The sequence below is a fragment of the Antechinus flavipes genome, chromosome 4 (assembly GCF_016432865.1).
Source record: "Antechinus flavipes isolate AdamAnt ecotype Samford, QLD, Australia chromosome 4, AdamAnt_v2, whole genome shotgun sequence".
In the NCBI taxonomy this organism is placed as follows: Eukaryota; Metazoa; Chordata; class Mammalia; order Dasyuromorphia; family Dasyuridae; genus Antechinus; species Antechinus flavipes.
This window is the reverse complement of record NC_067401.1, coordinates 145,236,168-145,250,060: the sequence shown is the minus strand read 5'-3', so window position 1 is coordinate 145,250,060 and position 13,893 is coordinate 145,236,168. Positions and strand designations below refer to the sequence as shown.

The following is a 13,893-nucleotide window of genomic DNA, read 5'->3' as shown; positions in this document are numbered from 1 at the left end:
ATTATTCCACCAAAGAAATCTACAGTTGTTACTTCAAATTTTTGACATAACTTCTCTATTTTATTTCACCCTTTTTAGTTGTTTCTTGGAGCACTGAACAAGAGAGAGAAGATGTTATGAGCCAGAACTTGAAACAAGGTGCTAAATCACTAGAACTGATAGAGACAATGCTTATGTACTTAGTACTTATTAGAGTTTATACCTTTAAGAGAGCATATATAAGGAGAGCTCGCACAAACCCACAGAAGCCCACAAGCCCATCCTCTCAGAGGCAGAGTCAGATTCATTCCACTTTCCACCTTTGTGCTGGCTGGAGGCTTTGGATTCACAAGGAGCTGGAGGCAGAAGCTGGAAGAGACAAAGGACTAGCAAGAGCTCTCGGAACCAAGGTGAGAGATAGACCTTTAAGAAAGCTAACTAGGCTATTTTGAAGGAGACAATAAAGGATCTGGACTTTAACTTCTGGCTGCATTTGAGGTGATTATTACACTGAACTGAAACTAAGGCTGCCTCCAGATGCCCCCCCAAAAAACCTGCTCCCAGAGAACAATATACTTTAGAGAAAAGAACATTACAAGAAGGTGTTACCAAGATACCTCTATGTGAAAAAATGGTTATTATCTCCATAGTAGGAATAGGAAACGCTTGGGAAGAGACTAAGGTATAAGCTATAATAAAAGCTTTGAAGAATATTTCCAGAGTTACAGAAAATCACTGAAATTTGTAAGCCCTATCTCTAAAATGACCTCTATATGAGAAGTTAGGTAATGAGCAAAGCTTAACATAAAGCTAAATCTAAATGCCATCTTATGGCTTTGGAAGAAAGAATATCTTAATCTCCAACACAGTAAGTAAGCAGAGAAAATGAGTCACCTTCTTCATAAGGACTTTTATTTTTTAATCTCAGGATCAATCATCTTGGGAGAAAATTCCATATTATGTTAATATAAAGAAAGCTTTGACTTTGTGTGTGGCTGTTCTTTAAAAAAATGATTATCAAACCTACTGCTAATAAGTCACAAGGTTATGAGGAAAAACATTCTGAAGAAAAATAGTGGCTGGAAAACAGTGTTGCTGCTGTTGTTTTTAAATGGAAAAAAAATAGTATTTATGACAAGAAAATATGAAAAACAGACCTGGAGAAAAGATGGGACAATTGGAACTGACGTGAATTATGTTCTTCAGAAACTTATATAAACATATATAAACATTAAACTTATATAAGCATTCATGGCTTATTTCGCATAATGTGTTGTTCTAGTCTCAAACCAATAGAATAATTAATGCAATGAAAAAAATAAGATCACCAGATTGGGAAAAGAGCAATCTATATCTTCAATATACTGATTCAGAAGTCCTAAAAATTATTAAAATGAATATAAATAGAACATTTTCATTAATCGAATAGCTGGAAATTATGTATAGTTTATAGTTCCTTGAAATTAAGTGAAAATTCTTAAGTGTAATGTTCTTCCCTAAAATATATTGTTCTCTGGAAGCAGGTTTCTTGGGGGGTTCTGGAAGCAGCCTTTATTTCAGTTCAGAGTAATCACCCCAAATGAAGCCAGGTATTAAAGTCAAAATCCTTTATTGTCTCTTTCAAAGTCTTGCCTCCTTCACTTGGGGCTCAGCTAGTTTTTCTTGAGGCCTCATGTAGTCTTGGTTTCGAGAGCTTAAGCTGCCTTCTCTGGCTTGTGAATTTCCTCAACTGAATCCTGGCTGAAGCTCCGAGAGCTTTTAGTGGGCTTCTACTTTAGTGGGCTTGTCCAAGCTTATATGGTCTCTTATCAAAGGTGTGAATCTTGTGGAACTCTAGTAAGTACTAAGTACATCACTGAACTAGAGAACTGTTAAGCACCATGCTAAATTAGATAATTATTGTCTCTATCAATTCCAGTGACTTAGTACCTTGTAAGAATCCTAACACTTAAGTCAACAATATATAGCCATAGTGAATTTTTCTTTTGGAGACTCCCAATATTAATAATATCACAGATCTAGTCCAACTACAATAGACAAAGAATAGGAATACCATTAAACCAAGGCTGTTATAGAACTGACACTGCTTACCAGGAAAGGCGAGAAAACCAACATCTCAGTTTTGCACGATCACTGATGGAAACTTTTGTCATCTTGGCCATCAGGGAAATTGAACAAATAAATAAGCTACGGCTCTCTATTACCATTAAGTTGGGTCTAGGCAGAACTGCTATTGCTCGCCAAGGAAGATGAGATAATCAGTAATGAGGGCCTTCCATAATCACCACCAAATGCCAGACCTCTTAGAATGAGTTTCTTTCCTAAGATCAGAGCTTTAGCCATTGAGTATAGATGAGAAAATCAACTACTAATAAATAAGCTATAGCTATCCATTATCATGATTCAGGCCAGGTAGAGTGGCTGTTCCTTCTTGGGAAGAATGAAAAAGAATCAATAATACTTGAGTCCTCTATAATCATTGACCATTGAAATCAGACTTCTTACTGCAACAAAACAAAGGACCACAGTCTCAGAAACTACACCTCTCACTTCCAAGTCTCAAACTAGTACCAGGGCCTCAGGCTTCTTGCTGCCAGAATGCCATATATGAGCAGCATTTCACACATCAGATAAAACACCAGGTCAAGCACAGGAAATAATGTCACTGTGGATCACGCATCTCATGCTAGTTTAGAAGGTAAAGAAGCTGGGGCTATAACTGAGTTTCAATTGATAAATGATGGACAGAAGCAGCTACACCCAAAGAAAGAACACTGGGAAACAAATGTGAACTATTTGCATTTTTGTTTTTCTTCCTGGGTTATTTTTACCTTCTGAATCCAATTCTCCCTGTGCAACAAGAGAACTGTTCGGTTCTGCAAACATATATTGTATCTAGGATATACTGCAACATATCCAACATATATAGGACTGCTTGCCATCTAGGGGAGGGGGTGGAGGGAGGAAGGGGAAAATTCGGAACAGAAACAAGTGCAAGAGATAATGTTGTAAAAAAAAAATTACCCTGGCATGGATTCTGTCAATATAAAGTTATTATTAAATAAAATAAAATAAAATATTTAAAAAAATAAAGAAGCTGGGGCTAAATATGAATTCATTTACTACCCCTAACATGATGCTCCCATCTCTCCTTTTCTCTGGTGTTTCAGAAGAGACTCATTGATGTTATTTTTCATCAGCACACAATCCTTGTGAATGTGGGCCTCAAATTATGTTTCCTCATTCTTACTAGAAAACTCTCCTCCTTTTCCTCCTCCTTCTCCTCCTTTTCTTCTCCTTCCTTCTCTAATTCTTATGATTCAGAGCTGCAGGTTACGCAAGTGAAAACTCCTTTCTTCTACTACAACTTCCCTTTCCCTCATCTTCAGATATTTAATCACTATTCTTCTTAAATTCCTACTCTGTTTTATGATGTATTTTCATTTCACCCTCTGGAATCTCAGTTCCATCATTAACAGACTTTCTTTTATCTTAAACCTTTTTCTCTAGCAGATATCTATTGTTTTTCTTTGTTTTCTTTTTTCTTTTTAAAATTTATATTTTAATTTAATTTAGAAAAACATTTTAAGATCTTTATTTCCCCCCCCAAAATCCTCTCTCCCTTTCTCCACAATCCCCTCCCTGAAATAGCAAGCAATTTGATATAGGTTATACATGTGAAGTTATGAAGAACTTATTTCCATATTAATCAAGTGAAAAAAAAAAACCCAGACCCTTCAATGAACATTATGACATCTTCTCAAATACTCTGATCTCTCAATCTATCAACTTCTTCCATTTCTCTGATCTCCATCTTTATTCCACTTCAGTCAAATCTTATCTTTTTTTTTTTTTTGCTAATTAAGGCTTTTTATTTTCAAAATATATAAATGGATAATTTGACATTTACTCTTACAAAATCTTGTGTTCTAAATTTTTTGTCTTCCTTCCCCCCTCTTCCCTCCCTTAGATGGCAAGTAATCCAATATATGTTAAACATGTGCAATTCTTCTATACACATTTCCACAAGTATCATGCTGCACAGTAAAAATCAGATCAAAAAGGGAAAAAATGAGAAAGAAAACAAAATGCAAGCAAACAACAATAAAAAGAGTGAAAATATGTTGTGATCCACACTCGGCTCCCACAGTCCTCTCTCTGGATACAGATGGCTCTCTTTATCACAAGATCACTGGAACAGGCCTGAATCATCTCATTGTTGAAGAGAGCCACATCCAACAGAATTGATCATTGTAAAATCTAGTTGTTGCTGTGTTTAATGATCTTCTGGTTCTGCTCATTTCACTTAGCATCATGTAATTCTCTCCAGGACTCTCTGAAATCATCCTGCCGATCATTTCTTACAGAACAATAATATTCTATAACATTCATATACCATAACTTATTCAGCTATTCTCCAATTGATGGGCATCCACTCAGTTTGTAGTTTCTTGCCATTACAAAAAGAACTGTCATAAACATTTTTGCACATGTGAGTCATTTTGCCTCCTTTATGATCTCTTTGGGATGTATACAAGTCCAGTAGAAACACTGCTGGATCAAAGGGTTTCAAGTTTGATAGGCCTTTGGGTATAATTCCAAATTGCTTTCTATAATGGCTGAATCTGACAATTCCACCAATAATATATTAGTGTCCCATTTTTTCCCACATCCCCTTCAGCATTTGTCATCTTTTCCTGTCATCTCAGCCAGAGATGTGTGTAGTGGTTCTTCAGAGTTGTCTTAATTTGCATTTCTCTGATCAATAGTGAAGTCAAATTTTATCTTTCCATCGTTCTCTCCAAAAACTACTTTTTGTATTCACTATGCTGTTTAGTCTGTCCATCTTTCATTTTTCTTCCAGATTATAATACCTGTTCTCCTTTCCTTCCTTTGAAATATTGCTCCTATAGTTAAACAAGTCAAATAAATTCTGGAATCTGCTCTTGGCCTTTTAATTCATATACATTTGTTCATGCATGGCCAAGCCCTAAATCTCAGTTACTTCCACCTGCCTTTTCTGCTTGAGTGCTGCTGAATGATGTTGGAAGAAATCACAAAACTGAAGTCCATCACAAATGTGTTTTCTAGTTTCATTTGAACCTTCATTGCTTCATGGCAATACTTTTATTCTTCCTTAGTTGACTATTACAGTTTCTATAACAGCTTTTCTCATCCTGCTCTACCACTTCTCCTTCATTTCTTCAGGGTGTACTGCCTTTTACTTTATCTAGAAAGCCTAATATTTTCTATCATTTCTTAGTTTATACCACAAGCTCCTTTATCATTCCTTTCTTTTCTCTTATTGAGGTTGTTCTTGTTGAAGCCAAAATCTTTACTTGCACCTTTTTTTCCCTTAAGGAAACAAAGGGGGAGGTGAGAGCAGTGTGCTTAGATTCAGAAAGATCTAAGTTCAAATCCATCCTCAGACATTTGCTAGCTGTATGACCCTGGGCAAATCATTTAATCTCTATCTGCTTTAGTTTTCTCAACTGTAAAATAGGGATAATAATCTCACCTACATTGCAGGATTGTTGTGAAAACCAAATAAGATATTTATACAATACCTAACACAGTGCCTAGCACACAGGAGTTGCTTAATAAATGCTTATTCCTTCCTTTTCGTTCCCATGCCTTCACTTCCCCTTCTTTTCCCCAATTGTTGCAACTTCAACCTCTATCTACTGGTTTCTCATTTGTTGGTTACAAACTTGCTCAGGTCCTGCTTCACCAGCCCCATCTCCATCCCTATTCTTAAAAATCTTTCACTTAATTCTACCATCCTTTCAAGATATTATCCTCTATCTCTTCTTTTTCACAATCAAACTCCTTGCAGGAAAACAAACAGTCCACATTTCTTGTCTCTACTTCAGTTTGGACTCAAACTCACTAACTGACCAAAATTGCTCTCTTTATCATTACCAATATTTTTACAATTGCTAGGACCTGATGGCTTTTTTTTCTTCCAGTTTTACTACTTCTTGATCTCTCTGTGATATTAGACTGTGTTTCATATGCCAGTATGTATTTGATAAATACTTTCTGTTTTGCCTTGATTTTCTCCATTCTCTTCCAACTATTCTCTATCTTGATTATTCCCTTTGTATTTTTCCCTAGATCATTGGTTATATTCTACCCTTTTACCAAGGATGTCCTTTGGGACTCTTCTGAATCCTCTTCTCTCTACCATTTCTAACCTGGGGATTTTATCAGCTTGCATAAGTACAATGATCATTTATTTCTATGCAGATATCTCCCAGATATATAATATCTTATCCTAACCTCTCTCCTGAACTCCATCCATCATTTCTCCATCCAAGAGGATATTCTGTAGACATATAAAACTCAACACATAGAAACCAAACTCACTCTTTCCTTCTAAATCCCTCTTCTTGAAAATTTCCTGTTTTAGTTGAAGCCAATACTATCTTTTTGATCAATTAGATTTATAAATTTAGCATCAGCCTTGAATCTCACCTCTTGCTCAGTTCCTACATCCAATTGGTTACTAATTCTTGCCAATTCTACCTGTACAGCATCTTCTATATCTGTTCTTACCTCGCCCCAATCCTTGTTTGGCCATCAATCTAATTTCAACCCTCACTGAAACAAATGCCTAAATGGACTTCTGGTTTTTCAGTCTCTCTATGCTAATGTATCCCCTACATAATTGTGAAAACAATCTTCCAAAAGCACAAATCTGACTCTGTTAACTCCCCTGATCAATGACTTTCAGAAGCTCCCTACTACCTCTTGGATAAAATATACACTCCTTAGTTTCAAATTTAAAGCCCTTCACAATCTGGATCCAGGCTACTTTTCTAGAATTACTTCATATTACATAATACCCTTTGTTTTAGCCGAACTGACACATTCTCTGTTTTACTCAGAATTTTGTTTTCCGTTTTGTACCTCTGCAAAGTCTCTTCTACATATCTGAAAAGCATTTCCTCCTCACCTCTAACCTCTTAGAGTTTCTAACTTCATTTAAAGTTCAGTTCATGTGCCACATCCTTTGGGAAATCTTCTGATCCTCTAGTTGTTAGGATATTCTTCTTTTCAAATTATTGCACATCTACTTATGTGTTTAGGCACTGAATTCTGCCAGCAGAATTTTTATATATGCATGTTATCTCCTCTACCAGAATGTAGGAGCATTATAAGTAGGTTGGTTTCATTCTTTGTACTTGGAGCCTCAATATGTAACACAGTACCCAGTACGTTGGGGGCATATAATCAATACTTGTTGATTGCTTGAGGGTAAAAGAGTGTTTCTTATTTTGTCTTTGAATCTCCAATACCTAACACAAGACACATACTTAATAAATGCTAGTTGACTGAGGGCTTATTTCTTGTTTTGTCTTTGGGTGCCCAGTGCCTAGCACATTGCCTTACACATAAAACAATCATTTTGAAATAATGGATAAAAATAAGAATTTACTTTTTGAAAGACAGAGATAGCTAAAAATAGCCATCAAGACTACCAACTTTAAACATATTTATAAAAAGACCTATGTCTTAATGTAAACAAAGTAATAACATATATTCCTGATTTTTTTATTTGAGCTTGTTCTTTGTGTAGTTATGATGCTAAATAACAAGTGTGGTTAATTTTTCCCAGAGTTCCTCAATGTTTTGTGCTGCAGAGCTTCTAGCAACAGGTAATGTTTTCATACTTTTTGGCTAGAAAACAGAATACTTTGTATTAACTCTGCCCTACTTCCACCCTCATACTCTACAAAGAACACCAGTCACACTTCGATGCTTTCTGCCAGCACAGACATGTAGGGAGAGGCCTAAACCAGCAGGTTTCTTTACAAGTAGACCAGGGATATTTGTTTTTAAATGGTTTTATAAAGACTTATATGTACAATTATGATCATGGAAACTGGAAACTCTGGTGATGAAAATGTTTTATAATTTTTTGCACTTGGAATAATTATTAATTGTTGAGGCTGAAAGGTCCCCTATTCCTTTTACTATCTCTACAATTAACACTAGAAGCTGTTGTTTTGGGAATGTCCCTAACAGCACTGAGCAATGCATAAATAAAAATATAGCAAATTCAACTCTGAATTGTTTTCTCATTGTAGATTACACATTCTATGAGCTGCCTTCTTATTTTCTCCTGTCCTCTCTCCTTTTCACATAGCTTTCTTTGTTTCTCTTAGATAATCTTACAAAACTGTTGGCTTTTTCTAATCACTTTCACTGTCCCAAACAAACATAAGAATTATAAAGCTATAAAGTGGAAAGGGAGAGCAGCAACTGGCTGGTGAAGTGAAGAGAGTAGTAGGCTTGGAGTTAGGAAGACTTCTTTTCCTGAGTTCAAATCTAGTCTCAGACATTTAGTAGATGTATGACTCTGGGCAAGTCATTTAACATTATTTGCCTAAGTTTCCTCATCTGTAAAAGGAGCTGGAGAAGAAAATGGCAAACCACTCCAGTATCTTTGACAGAAAAACCCCAAATGGGGTTACTAAGACTGAGATACAACTGAAAAACTAATGAACAACAACAAACTGGAAAGCAGTTTATTTTGAATGTTGTTTTTTATTCTAGTGTTCTTTAAAGGATATATTAAATAGAACATAGTTTCTTGAAATTAATCTAGTTTTCATTTTGTCTTCAAAACCCAAGCACCTGGCATAAAACTTTGAATATAAATGATACTTATATATTGAACTGAACTGTATTTTTCCTAAATACAAGAGAAATAAGAGATGAAAATGCTAGAGAGGCTGCTATTTACTCAGCTTCTCCTCTGTATATTGCAAATATATGTGGGTATTTTAGTGAAATAAGATTGTTTCCCTAACCAATCCACTTTTACCCAACAATGCAAGATAAAGAACCCAAAAGGAACCATTTGGAGGATAGACCAAAAAAAAAAAAAAAAAAAAAAAAAAAAGAACCACCAAAAACCCACTCATTCATATTTACCAGTTTTTTCCTTCTTGTACACACCTTCCTCAAATTCTTAGGCTGAACTGCTTCCTATGTTCATGTCTCTGCATGTTATTTGATCTGTACCTTGGGATTCAAAAGCTACTATGGCAGATAGGAAAACTGGAGAAAGTTATATGCTAGTTCACGTAATGTGTGCTAATGTGTCTCTCAATTAGGACAATAAAGAATTGACCACAAAACACTGCCTTGTACATGAAGAAATAGTGACATTTTCTAAATTGTCCCTCGATACAATTATGCAACATTGTGGCACCTAAAAGGATATTTTAAAACTCACACCTTGGGGTTGGTCTTCATTTCTAGACACCTATAGTATATTTATTTCTAGACATGCACAGTATACCTTGCGATTTATAGATAACACAGTGTAGAATCTTCCACAGGAAATACCCCCAATTTAATCTCATAGGTCAAGGCATTCTGAAGGATGGCTATCTCAGGTTCAAGATACTCTGTGGGTCTGACTTATACTCCAGGAGCTTTTGAGCTTTCAGAGATATTAAGTCTTTAAGAGTCATCCAGAAGCTGCATTTGGCTCAAAGTAAAGACATTTTTTGAAATGACACAGATTTAAAAAAAATCTAATTCTACAAAATTATAAATGGGTTGTGATGTTACAACTTATTGCTACAAATCTCATAACATGAAGAAAACTCTCCTACAAATACAATCAGTCAGTAAAAAGATTGAGCAAGATCTCATAGTTAGGAAGGCATACAAAGAAGGAACACATGAGGTCAAAACAGTATGTATCTCCAGCACTGCCTCACTATTTGATATTGCGTACTACTGACTTTCCTTTTAACAGATAGAGAATACTGAAATTATTTGAGGGGCCAAAGGATCCACTTGAGGTATCTAACAGTGGGCACACAGATTTAAGAGAATATTCTATTTCCCCTATATCTCTAGTGAACCAGAACAGAAATGGGTGAAAATATTATTTTTAAAAATCTACCCCTGTAAGAACAAAAATAAAATCTGAAGGCTGACAAAATAACTAAAAATGTTATCTGGTTACATTAAAATTATATTACATTGCAATTTTTTCCCCCAAACTGTTTCTTTATAAATACTGTTATTGTTTAGTTGTTCAGTTCTGACTCTATATGACCCCATGGATGTTATTCTTGGGGTTTTCTTGGCAGAGATACTGGAGTGGTTTGCCATTTGCATTTCCTGTGTGTCCCTATTTTACAGATGAAGAATTGAGACAAACAGGGATTAAGTGACTTGCCTGGGATAGTATAGCTAGTAAATGCCTGAGGCTACATTTGAACTCATCAGATCTTCCTAATTCTAGGTTTGGTATGCTATTCATTGTACCTCCCAGCTGCTCCTTTTATAAGTATAGATGTGAATAATGCATATGCATATAGAAGCAAGACTCTAAAAGCAAGGATTCCTCACCAAGGATATGTAAACTTTTAAATATTTAAAAAATGCATTTAAGTAATTTGGTTTCCTTTTAATTCTATGTATTTTATTTTATACATTTAAAAACATTATTCTGATAAAGGGGCTATCAGTTTCACCAAACTACCAAAAAGTTAAGAACTTCTGCTTTAAAAAATAAGAGATTATTACAACCCAGAGTTGATTATAATTAAATATTCAAGAGTGTACACTGGAAACAAACTACATTAACTCTCACTAGTCCCTTCTTTCAAAGTATTCTTTTTTGCCCCCTAGCTTCAAATTGCTAATAATAGAACTAATACATGGAAGATGCTTCCAAGTCCCAGGAGGAAATTTTAATCTTATGTAAGGAATCTGAAAATTCACATAAGGTAAAACTGACAAATTTCAAATATTGGGGACTTTCTAAGTTCTATATACCAATGAAGAATTTAAAGGTTCTCATTTTTCACATATTGATAAATATCACGAAACCCTGGGACAAAGTAAAATTGTCCCTTAGAAATGGATAAGGATATCATCTTCTTTCTTTTATCTCACTCAAAAAAAGCCTACAATAAGGCAGTATTAACTTAAAGTTTCTGAAAACTAAGGAGTACTTTCACATCATAATAGAAGGTTTTTAACTTTGGGCTAACCATCTGAAGCTACTAGGTATCTGGGTGGTGCAGCAGATAGAATGCTAAGCCTCCTGGAGTCAGGAAAACTCATCTTGCTGAGCTGAAATAAGCCTTGGATACTTCCTACTATAAGACACTGGGTAAGCTTTTAATTTCCTCATTTGTAAAATGAGCTGGACAAGAAAATGGCAAGCCTCTTTAGTATCTTTGTCCAAAAAGCTCCAAATAGCGTCACAGAGTCAGATACGACTGAAAAATGATTGAATTGAAGCTACTATTGCCAATCACAAAAACCAAATGAAGCTATGAAGTTGTTTTCAGAATATATAAAAAAGGCTGATCTTCAGAACAAATAAAATGTTCTGACAAGAAAAACAGGCTAGGTACACTTACTTTCTTCCTTTTGGCAAATCTCTCTACCAATGAGGTCTGATTTTTTACTAAATAACCTCAGCAGGTGGGAGTGAAAAATTAGCCAGCTGCCTGAACAGAATGTTTAAAATGATTTACAAAATTTTTCCTCATATAGTAATTTTACAGAAGTGGGAAGACTTGGAGAGAGATACTAATCACCTGTATTTTTCTCTCAAAGTTTCATTAAAGTTCATGACAAACACATCTCTAATTATCACTTTACCCCTTACTATGGTAATAAAACACCTAGTCAAAGATGGGAAAAGATGTATTTTTTCCTCTGGATATATATGCATTTCAAAAAAAAAATTCAAAGCAGTATATCAAACTTCTTTTCAAATCAAAAGGTCATGGAGTTTCATTAAAAGAAAGGAAAAAAATAAACCCCAAAATTATTAGTACAAATCAGGACTCACCAATGATACCACTATCTCTGCTTTCAAGTGTGGAAGTTGGACTGGTGACAGCCCCATAGTTGCAATCCTTTGCTGTTGCATTGGTATTGACTGGTGGGAGGGTGGAGCAAGGGCTGCTGGCTGGTGGAGAGGCAGTGCTGCTAGTCAAGGTAGAACAAGGACTTATTCGTTGAGTGACTGCTGAGGTCTGAAAAACAGAAAGGAAGAATACATTACTCCCAATGATCAACAGTTGTAGAAATAATTATCAATATAGCTGTAAATTTGCAGGTTAGAACACCTTTTAGAAACAGCAAAGAAGATCAGAAGAAAGAGAAATATCCGACAATGTACAACTTCTCTGCTTTACACAAATGCAGAGCTAGTCAGAGCTTGGCTAGTTTGTATTTCTTTTCACCTCCGGGCATGTAAGCTTCCAAGTCTTGCATTCAACATGAAATTCAGTGAATTTAAAACAAGCAGACACTGTGGGAGAAAAACAGGCACAGCAAGCTAAATTCTCTCTGGAAAGTTAGCTCAGTGTATCTAGTATCTGGTACGGATCGAAACCCATCTATAACTTGGTGGATGTTTTTAAGAGTTGCCTGAAGGCTAGAGATTAAGTTACTGTCCACCACCATAAAGAAGTACTTGAATCCACATCCTCCTGAAATAAAGTATAGAATTCCCCAAGTCATATCATCTTCCAGTAAAGCTAATGTTCTTTTTTTCAATTACCAACAAGTTAGGATAAAGTCAGTGTCATCCTTAAGAACAAAGGCTGCAATTTATTATTCTACTCCTGCAAAGGCTAGAGAAATGTCAATGACTAGGTAATTGCATGATCTCACCTTCATTGCAATGTTAATGGCATGGCTCAAAAGGAATTGTGTGATCTCACCAATTTGGGTGTTCCCTGGAGGTGGGGGAGAGGGAGGGAATGGGGACTTGATTCCCTGCCCCACCCCCTCAACTTCCCTTCAGGTGAGGTGAACTCACTGATGAAGGTTTGATACATCAATAAGATGTTAACACCTGCTTTCCTATTACAAGCTATAGTATTTTCTGATTGATTTAAAAAGTAGCAAGGTCACTGGACAGGAATTTTTTTTTTAAGGCCTTTACAGGGCTTTAAAAACTAATCTTGGAAGAGAAGTATGAGGTTCAAGAGTTGGGCAGTTCAGATTAAGTCCAGGCTATGGATCTGTGGAAAAGCTGAGTGGGAGGGGTGAGTGGGAAACAGTGGAAGAAGGGATTTCAAATCTCATTTTCCACCCTCACCCCCATGGATCCTAGCAGCAGAGCTACTTGCCCAGAAGGACACATCCTATTCAGCTGGAACAGTGGCACAAAGGTGCCAACTTGGTATGTCTACAAAAGTACAGATCAGAACTTATATCTACTTATACTGTAGGATTCTTTTTGATGTCTTCCTTAAATTCATTAGAAAGGGCTCACTTAATATGTTTTAAGCCTTCCTCGCTTTCTCTTGATGATATCATGAAGATATCAAGGAAGCACATGGATTGTCTATCTGTCCAGTTCTCACACATTTTCCTGATAAAATTCTTAAACTTCTTTTCAAAAGGCCTTTATTTATTATGTTGCAGTCTGCTCACATCCACCATCAGCTGCTCTACTACTTTCCAGATCATCTCTATTATGTCACAGCGTGATGGAGATAAGGAAGTCTTTTTAGTTACAAAACATATGTATGTATAATTTTTCAACACTGATCCTTGCAAAGCCCTCTATTCCAAATTATCCCCTCTTTCTCCCCACTCCTTCCCCTAGATGGCAGATAGTCCAATACATGTTAAATATGTTAAAATATGTTAAATCCAATATATGTATACATATTTATAGAGTTATCTTGCTGCACAAGAAAAATCAGATCAATAAGGAAGAAAAATTGAGAAAGAAAACAAAACGCAAGCAAAGAACAACAGAATAATTGCTATGTTGTGTTCCACACTGGTCCTACCATCCTCTCTCTGGGTGTAGATGGCTCTCTTCATTATTGAGCAAGTGGAACTGGTTTGAATCATCTCATTGTTGAAGAGAGCCACATCCATTAGAATTGATCATCATATAGT

General features: G+C 35.8%; 1 protein-coding gene across 1 annotated transcript in view; it reads right to left on the bottom strand.

Annotated features, from left to right (window-relative positions):
- The window catches only part of TANC2 (tetratricopeptide repeat, ankyrin repeat and coiled-coil containing 2), a 522,665-nt gene that overhangs the window by 194,119 nt on the left and 314,653 nt on the right, over positions 1-13,893 (bottom strand). Inside the window, exon 7 of the mRNA XM_051994951.1 lies at positions 11,819-12,005. Coding sequence (XP_051850911.1) covers positions 11,819-12,005 — 187 coding nt within the window. The remainder of the gene's footprint in view (positions 1-11,818; positions 12,006-13,893) is intronic.